This window comes from Macrobrachium rosenbergii, chromosome 12 (assembly GCF_040412425.1).
Source record: "Macrobrachium rosenbergii isolate ZJJX-2024 chromosome 12, ASM4041242v1, whole genome shotgun sequence".
Taxonomy (NCBI): Eukaryota; Metazoa; Arthropoda; class Malacostraca; order Decapoda; family Palaemonidae; genus Macrobrachium; species Macrobrachium rosenbergii.
In genome coordinates, this window is record NC_089752.1 from 66,265,320 (window position 1) to 66,275,319 (window position 10,000).

General features: G+C 38.3%; 1 protein-coding gene across 2 annotated transcripts in view; it reads right to left on the reverse strand.

The window, feature by feature from the left end:
• The window catches only part of LOC136843707 (sodium-coupled monocarboxylate transporter 1-like), a 102,951-nt gene that overhangs the window by 65,644 nt on the left and 27,307 nt on the right, over nucleotides 1-10,000 (reverse strand). The window contains exon 1 of one of the 2 annotated variants that reach the window (XM_067112295.1): nucleotides 825-1,143. The exons of the other annotated variant lie outside the window; for it this stretch is intronic. Within the exon in view, the coding sequence (XP_066968396.1) occupies nucleotides 825-1,022 (198 nt within the window). The 5' untranslated portion in view covers nucleotides 1,023-1,143. Of the gene's footprint in view, nucleotides 1-824; nucleotides 1,144-10,000 lie in introns of those variants that run through there. 2 annotated transcript variants of the gene reach the window in all.

The following is a 10,000-nucleotide window of genomic DNA, read 5'->3' on the forward strand; positions in this document are numbered from 1 at the left end:
GATCGCACTCCAGATATCGATTCTCAACCAATCGTTTACATTTTTCTCAACTAGAGCCACATCTACGGATTCCGCCAATGGTACCCCCAGTGTTTCAAGGAACTCAACCGCTTGTGATCACGATCTAGCAAAAAACAATAAGAAAATCGTGCCATGCTCTGCTTTGGTCTTAAGAGCCCTGCTTTGTTTCAGAAGAGATTTCTGCAGGTCGTGGCCGATTTTATCGATTTTTATCGTCACGCATAAAAATAAACGAACTTCCTAACGAAATGTGACCTTCTCTTAGCTTTTCATGACATATTGTTATCTATGCAAATATTATTGTATCCTTGTTGATTTCTTTTTCAGTATTTGCTAGTTATTTGTTTTCCTCTCTTTTTCACTCAAGACTTCTCATTTTTTGAAGGAGTGCTTGTCTTTGAGGCTTTTTCCTTATGCATGGCAGCTTATATTGACTATGTGCATTTCAAAAATGCTGAGCACACCCGATAAAAAAATGGAATCACGTCTGTCCTCACTGAAATGTTCATTTACGAGGGATAACACCGAGTGAAATTTCAAGCCATACTCAAGACAGTATAGAGTATTATATTTTCGCGATAAAATCTAAGCACGTCACCGTACCTACTAGGTGCGTTACACTACCAGCCATTTATTGGGATATGCCATCTGCCTGACGTTGGAGGAACTGAATTCACGCTTTTGCAGAAAATTCATTAGATACCTGAAGACACACTCAAAGAATCTGGAACATTTCAAATGATACTTGAAGCAATCTCTCACTGATTCTCTTGCAGAGCCATTCGACACAAGTAATAACTTACCGTGCCCGCTAATACACGAAGAGAAGACAGAAGAAGACGAGGGAAGGAGGAGCACTCGCTACCCACCAGGATGTGCTGGGCGAAGCGACCGGCGGGGTTGACCCGGGAAGAGATTCTGGCGATCTGGCCATCCGAGCAGCAGTACCCGCCACGTGACTTACGCGCCTTGGGACGGGGGGAGGGGCCGCGGCACTTCATCTGTCAGTTGTTTCCTTCTGCCTCTCTCTCTTCTTCTTCTCCATTTCTTTGGTGTTTTGAAAACTCTTCGCTAATTTGCCTCACTCGTTTTAATAAAAATTATGACGCATCACTCTCCCCACGCCTTATTTTTAAAGAAACAATGACTTATCAAGCGCCAACTAATTCTTTACGTTGCTTCAAAGTTAGGGCTAGCAAGCAAATAAAGAGTTTATTTTTCCTTTGATACACAAAAAACGAGATTATATCCTATATTGTTTCTTGCAGTATATTACGTATTAAACTTGTGTAGTAGGCGCGTCGATGTTAATGTATCAATGCACATAAGCATTCTGATTGCAAACGTATTTGCGACTGCTTAGACATACAGGCAGACTTCTGCGTCGTCAGTTTGTGGAAAGAGAGAATGGGGAGTACAGGAGGAGTACGCAGTGGCTGACATCTGCATCTGAGACGATGTTAATAGGCGATGCAAAAAGAAGCCGCAGAAACTGGTAAGTAATAGGCCTACTCAAGCAGTTTGCATGCAGAGAAAGCTGAAAGTGAAAGCTGGCAAGAAATGGGTAATTAGGGAATTTAGAGGGTACGAGGAAGAAACAATAATTGGCAGTAAGGATGGTAGAAAACAGACGAACCCGATTCGTATAGGTATTTAAGAATATAAAAATAAATAATAGGTCACTGTATTTGAAAGAGGAAACAGGAAGTAAGGTATCGAATAAGGGAACAGGGAAGGTAGCAAGGGCTCTGCAAAAGGTTTGAGCGAGATGAAAAGTCCTATTCCAGTAAAATTAGATATGTCTGAAGGAACTGTTGTGACGCGTGGAAGATGAAAGTGCTATGAGTGTGAAGGTTGGCAGGGCTTAGGGAGGCCGGGTGTTGGGGGGTGGGGGTTGATGTTGACGGGAACGTGGATGAATGCCTGCCAGTGAATCTTCTGAAGTGTACAAGAAGGAATTTGGTGATACTGTGAAAGTCTCTGTAGCATTTCTTCACGTTCGATTTAGCAGTTAGAATGGCCGTGGCAGCGACTTTTGTGTTTTGTCTATTTGACCGAAAGAAAATATGTTGATTAAATTTCTCTCTCTCTCTCTCTCTCTCTCTCTCTATGTATATATATATATATGTGTGTGTGTGTGTATACATACATACATGCATACATACATACATATATACACACACACACACACACACACACATATATATATATATATATATATATATATATATATATATATATATATATATATACACACATATATACAAAAGAATATTTTGCATATTTTGGTTCGTGTCGGGTGCGGCCTCAGGGACAAGTGAGTTGTTACTTGTGCTTCTCTGAGTGCTCTTGTGTTCCTTGACAATAGGGAAAATTGGGTAATAAGGTTAACTAAGCTTCTTTTTTTTTTTTTTGTCAATAAAGACGAGGAAGTGAAAAAGTATAACGTCGCGAAAAAAGTAGGCAAAATGCCCACGAGGGCGGCGGTACGGGAAAAAAATCCACTGACAAAGTGAAAACCTTTGCCAATGTTTTCGCGAGAAGTCTGTTGGCATTGAAAATGTCATTTCAAACAGACTTTAAATCTTGGAAAATAAAAAATAGACCATCACCCGCGCAATTCTGTTTCGGTTCCGATTTCAGCTAAGGCCTCAACAACGATAGCTGACAAGAAGACATTATTATTATTATTATTATTATTATTATTATTATTATTATTATTATTATTATTATTATTATTATTAGTAGTAGTAGTAGTAGTAGTAGTAGTAGTAGTAGTAATAGTAGTAGTAGTGGTAGTAGTAGTAGTAATTAACCACATCACAGATTCACAATAATTGACTGTCATACGGCTAGATTTCTTCCTTTAAAAGGGTAAGAAAGAGGAACGATTTAAAATAAAAGAAGTTAGGCAGCCAAAATAAGAAAGCACCCGAGCGTAACCTCCAGTGGGCTCTGACAACTGTAGCGTCAGAAGACCAGCAGTCTGTCTGTCAATCAAATCTGCACAGCACAAACCGAGATATGAAGGGCGCAGACGAATAGGTATGGTGGGATTCTGTCTGTTTTCCTAAGTGGCTATTTCCAGCTAATACACAATAGGCGTCTAAGGATTTTCAGGAGCACAGACATAACAAGCATTCGGGGATTCGCTCATTTCGGGGCAAAAATGTGAAAGGCCTTGAGAGAATTTATCCGTCGTAAGGTTGTAGATGTAACAGGCGTAGAAAGAATCTGTCCTTTTCCAAGGGCATAGAGGTAATGGGCTTAGAGGGGATCTGTACATTTCCAGGGCATACTCGTAACAGGTACAAGGGACTTTGCAGATTACCAGGGCATGCAGATAGCAGGTACAAGGAATTCTGCACATTACCAGGGCATATAAATAACAGGTACAAGGAATTCTGCAGATTGCGAGAGCATACAGATAACAGGTACAAGGGATTCCGCAGATTGCCAGGGCATACAGATATCAGGTACAAGGGATTCTGTCTGCTACCAGGGTAGACGTGTAACAGGTAGCCTACAAGGGAGTCTGTCCATTACTTGACCATATATGTAAAATGTACAATGGATTCTGCTCATTACCTGGCCAAACACATAGCAGGTACAAACAATTCTGCCTGTTACCAGGCATAAACAGAACAAGTACAAGGGATTCTGTATATTACCAGAGCATACATATAACAGGTACAAGGGATTCTGCTCAATACCATGACATGCTCATAACAGGTACAAACGATTCTGCTCATTACCACGGCATACACATAACTGATACAAGGGATTCCGCTCATTACCAGGATATGCACATAACATTTACAAAGAGTTCTGTCCATTACCAGGACATATATGTAACAGGTACAAAGGATTCTATCCATTACCAGAGAATTCACATAAGTACAAAGGATTCTGCTCATTACCATGACATGACCGTAACAGGGACAAGGATTCTGCTCATTACCAAGGTATACACATAACTGATACACGGGAGTCTTGCCATTACCAGGGTATACATGTAACAAGTACATGGGATTCTGCTCATTACCGGGGAATACACGTAACAGGTACAATGGATTCTGCTCCTTATAGGGGCATATGCATAACAGGTACAAAGAATTCTGTCCGTTACGAGGGCATACGCGTAACAGGTACAGGGGGTTCTGACTATTACAATGCACACCTGAAACAGGTACAAAGGATTCTGCCAATTACCAGGGTATACACTACACAGGCACAAGGAATTCTGTCCACTAGCTTGGCATACATGTAACAAGTACAAGGGATTCTTTCCTTTACCAGGGCGTAGACGTAACCAGCATCGAGGGATTCAGTTTTTTCTTTCAAGAACATACAAATAATGATCATTGACGAATTATGTTCAGTTTTATGGCCAGAGACTGAATTGACAAAGGAAGATAAGACTTTGGCCGTTTCCAAGGCTCCTCTGTATTGGGACAAGAGGGAGCCTCTTTGCTTCCATTTTCATGAGGAGGTCAAAAGATGAAAAAAAAAAGCAAAAATTACCAGCTTTTTCGACATGAGCTTCCCTTTACGTTAAGGTCAATTGAGGGCACACTTTCTTTTTCGTTGGTTGATTGACTGATGTACTGCTTGAATTATGAAGACAAGTTTTCAGCCTTTATTTTTCGTTATATATATATATATATATATATATATATATATATATATATATATATATATATATATATATATATATATATGTATATGTATATGTATATGTATATACACTCATGCTTCTTCCTTTTTCACATATGGCCTTTCATTTCATGATATTTTTAATTGCCTTCTGAGAATGTTTGTTCATTTTGAATAATAATAATAATAATAATAATAATAATAATAATAATAATAATAATAATAATAAACACTGAACGAGTGCAGATCGCACCGCGGGCAACATAGCTCACTGTAATGGAGCCTTCCTTACGAAGCAAGTTGCGAAAATAACTTTTGGAGAGACCCACTGGTCGCCAGCACTAAAAACTGCAGATACCTTGCCTCTACTTCTGGATCCCAATTCGGATCTATCCCCAAGTCTATCAGTTAACTGCGTGTCCAATAAGCCAACCATGCACATAATAGTGATCAAATAAACACACGCGGGTCAATAATGACCGCTGAACTGCTTTGCGGGAAGTAGAAAAACCCTCGAGTTTGAGAGACTCGGCCATAACATAGATTTGGCTCTATAAAAATCTGTCATTTTTCAGAATTTCACGCTGTATGGTGCACACTTGCCTCTGGGACTGGTAAGAAAAGTTCAGTCTTATAGTTGGCCGAGTCTCGCTTATTCCGGAATTATCGGCCTAGGTGCGCTTTGCAAAGAGCATGCTGCCATTAACCAAAAAAGACAAGAAGAATTTCCGACGTTAATCCAACAATTCCTAAACCCTGTCACTACGCTAAAAAGTTTAGAGAAAGAATATTTCGCTCTGAGCGATGTATTTTTTTGCTTTGGTCATCCCGAGTTCTAGCAAAAATAGGGAATGAACGCAGACACTTAATTTCACACATACATAACCACACAAAAACCTGCCTCGGAAGATTAAGCGCCCATGCTGGTGACACGCCCTGTGAAAAAGCGGAGACCAGTGAAGGAAACACTATGCCTGTCCTGCTCATACGGAGTCGATCGTTAGTCAAAACACGACAATGGTTCGCATTCAGATCCAAGAGCTGCGTCAGTAAACGTGACACTAACACCCAAATGTCAAGCAGGTAGTTCAAAGACAATTATGATTTGAGCAGTAAACATGACACTTCCGGCCCGAAGAGACTGGAATATGAAACCCACACACTCCCCGTGCAGTTTCTGCACTTTGGTAGCCACCTGAGCAGCACCTGCAAGTCAAGATTTTATATTAATGAATTGATAGTTATCTTCGCAGTATTCAAACAAGCAAAGACATCATTTGAATGCAAAGATATTTTTGTTGTACCATCACTCAGTTCGGGTATATGCACATTGTAATACGTTCTATATATTAGGATGAATAGCTACAGGTGGATATGGATGCTTTAATCCACTTCGATCAGAGCTCTTCCAACAGGCACGGTGAATGATGTGGAAAAAGTAGGGAATGACAAAATTTCCCATTCTTAAAGCAAGCTGTCTGGAATAATTGGCCAAACAAGTCTGCAATTTCCACGCATGCTCTCTGTGCAGTAAGGGCGAGTGGTGTACAGGCAAGATCTCAAGAGCAATCCTGAACATGATACCAGCTAAGCAATTTACAAGCAATTATCTTACGAACAAGTGGAGTGAATCCACGTTGAAAGTACGAGCTGAACGAAGGAAAATCTTGGATTCAAGTCTCCATGAAGAATGGTGTGTGTTGAGCCTCCCCAGATAGGAGAACGTAATTTACTCCATACAAGGATGAATGCGTCCCAAGTAAGTCCAATATAAATCCAGAGAAGCAGCTTAGAGGAGCACCTGCCTTTCTCGAAACCATGGTATACTGTGCTAAGGAAGTTTTAACTAAGACCATGATATGATCTGTACAAGACAAGACATGTTACTTTTCATTCCTGAGCCTAAATATACTGATAGATTCGAGAGGCTCACTTTTCAATTTCACAAACATTTTTATGCAGCCAAAGCGACATGGACACTGGACATGGAACTATTAAAAAGAATTAAGGGTTTCTTATACTTCGTTTAGATACACAGTACTATCCATCCCACATCTACTGTATAGCACACGCAAGATTAATTCAGAGTTGCAACATGCTTTGCGTTTGAAGGAGGCTGAAGGGAAAGGGAAGGTCGTTTGTATATAATTGACATACACGCATTCTATATATATATATATATATATATATATATATATATATATATATATACATATATATATATATATATATATATATATATATATATATATATATATTTGAAATTCCTCCTCTAATTATCAAGAGAACCCGGGGTTCAGGTCCAGGATGGGAAGTGGCTGTACGGTCAAGTTCCTTTCAAACCCATTGTGCCTATGTTGGCCTAACACCGAATTAAGTTTTTAGAATGTGATTCTCAAAGCAGACAGTGCCTAGCTAGGGTTGCCGCAAAATTGTCATGAAATTTGTTCTCGACTGGATCATCTCAATAAACATTTGTAAAAAAGAAAGTTTGCAGAAGTCTTCATATAATTATTATCAGTGTGTCTAGTCTAATTATGTTTATCTAATTCTTTAGATATGCTCTTTGTTAGTACAGTATATTTCTGCATGTAAGGTGTGCTGATTTTGGTTTGAGTATGGATAATGATTTTATTCATTAAATAAAAAATTAATTCATGCGATATGGTGGGATGGTGAAGAAGGGGTGCCACGGTAATGATTACATTAGTAAGGGTACCATTACTAAAAAAAAAAAAGCTTGAGACTGTTAGTAGTTAACAAGCGCAGTCACAAAAAGTTTTAGTTGTACTGAAAAGCCTCTTTGTTTCATACTGCTGTCATCGTTATTGCTCATACTGTGTGATCATTTTTACGGAATAAGTCTTACTGATATTCAATTTGTAAGTTTCCAAAGGACATAAATATACTGGTCATTCACTACAAGCAAAAGGGTAGTCATGCTATAATAGTTACAGGCTTCTGTCTGGGCTCCCTGCGTTGGCAGGTAGGGAAAAAAAAAACTTGCCAACTCAGCCAAATGTTTTTGCGAAGATGGTTACTGAAGAGGAGAGAGTTCAGATATTATTGCAAAGTCATTTACCTCGTAACTTCTGCAAAAATGACGGTCATAACAGCTTATCCTCTTCAGCATGTACTTGTGGTAGGTAGCGTTACTCATGCTGTTGCTTCTCAGTTTAAGAAAGAGTGCACTTATGCTCATATTGACCTGTGTGATTACTTTTCTCTGTGCATGTATTATACTTGTGGTATTCGATTTTCTATGGTTAGTCTTTTTCCACAAGGGGACACTTAACCGTATGAGAGAGCTCTTGGTTGGCAGATCGGGCTCACAGGTCCACATCAGGCCTCTTATTCCCTTTACAACCTTACTCTCAAGGAAAGGGTCTGAGATAAAAGACCAGCTTAATCGAGACTAACCAACCAGGCAACAAAGCCAATGAACAGATGTTTGTCAAGCGTGTGTGTGTGTGTGTGTGTGTGTGTGTGTGTGTGTATATATATATATATATATATATATATATATATATATATATATATATATATATATATATATATATATATATATATATATATATATATATATATATATATACATATACATATATATGCTCACATACGCAATTATATAATACACACACACATTTAAGCAGGATTGTTTCTAGGGGAGATTTTATTCACAAAAGTTACAAGCTTTCAAGGACTAACTGTCCCCATCGTCCAGGAGGTGTAAAATGACCAGACACGCATTCTTGCTGTGTTTATATGCACGTCTGGTCATATTACGGCTAACGGGTGTACGGATATTTCGTTCTTGAAAGCTTATAATCTGTGAATATAATCTCTGTTAGAAACCATCCTATTCAAATGAGGTCCTGTTAGTCTTCATATGAATGCACAGTACAATTGTGCAAGTAATTATATATACATATATATATATATATATATACATATATACATATATACGAGTATATATACATACACACACGATTATAATCACATTAACAAGTGATCTGTTTATCACACATCACCAGAGGTGAAAAAAAAGTGACTGGGTGTAGATCCTGACCAGCTTCGACTTTATTTCCAAGTCATTAAGCAAGGAATGGCACACAGTGGTAAGGAACCTACTTATAATTCCGCCTGTGTGCATTTTTTTCCGGTAAAAGCAATAAAATTAAGTAGTCAATGCTCACATTTATATTTCAAGAGCATTTAGTGACGGTGAAATAAATAAAATTAGGGATACAGGTAAGAAATTCAAATATCCTTCTTATTAGACAATGCATTAGGAGCAGCAAAAAAGACTGAGTCAAAACAAAAAAGAAACTTACAATAAAAAAAAATTTGCTTGTACTGTCATATAAAAATATGAAAGATGTCCTCCATCTCAAGGATTTTGGATTCATAGGAACAATAAACAGTGAAACATGTACTTGTAAAGAGCTTTCCCGACGACACTAAAGGGAGTGTCAATAAAATTCCATGGAAACCTCATGACTCCTTTAAATTGGTCAAACTGGAAAAACTCCAGAGAAGAGAATGGAACAGAATAAAAACTGTGCAAGATATTTTCATGATGTTGCCTTGTAATATGTATATCATCCCATAGTTTTGATATATTTACTCTTCTATTTATCATGTGTTATGTGTAATACTAATAATTATTGAAATATCGTATGTACTGTAATGTCAGATCTCAAAAGAGTTAGTGATTTAGGTAACCTAACAGCATAATTTAGAATTAATAATATCTTTCCTGATAATAGCGTAGTAGTGGGAGAGAGAGAGATTCGAGTTTTAGACCACATGTGCCATCTGTCATCAGTTCAGGTAAGAAAGCGCTTTGTTTTGGGTTACGCAATGGCAGGTTGGGAATAAGAATCACTGATCCATTCTCGAAACCAACTCGGGTTTTTCGTTTTGTTTTTAAAACATGCCAGTCATAATTAGCCTGTTGCAACCTGTTTGATCGTGTAAAGATTTCTGTAAAAGCTTTGTTCCATATGAGAAGAAGACGAATGATTTCGAAATGTTAAATACATGGTTCTGATCACGTATGCCCTTTTGAGAGTAAGAGCGCATGTCTTGATCAATTACGTCATGTTTTGTAAGACTGCAGTTCAAAACGTTTTGCTTCCTTCTTCTAGAACTTGTATCTCATTCCCAAAATGCCTTAATGACTTCACTTGAGTGTTTCGTGGTCTACTGGAATCCCAAAAAATTTGTTCATTCTGATTTTCGAGACCGGTCAGTTTGGTTCTCTCTCTCTCTCTCTCTCTCTCTCTCTCTCTCTCTCTCTCTCTCTCTCTCTCTCTCTTCA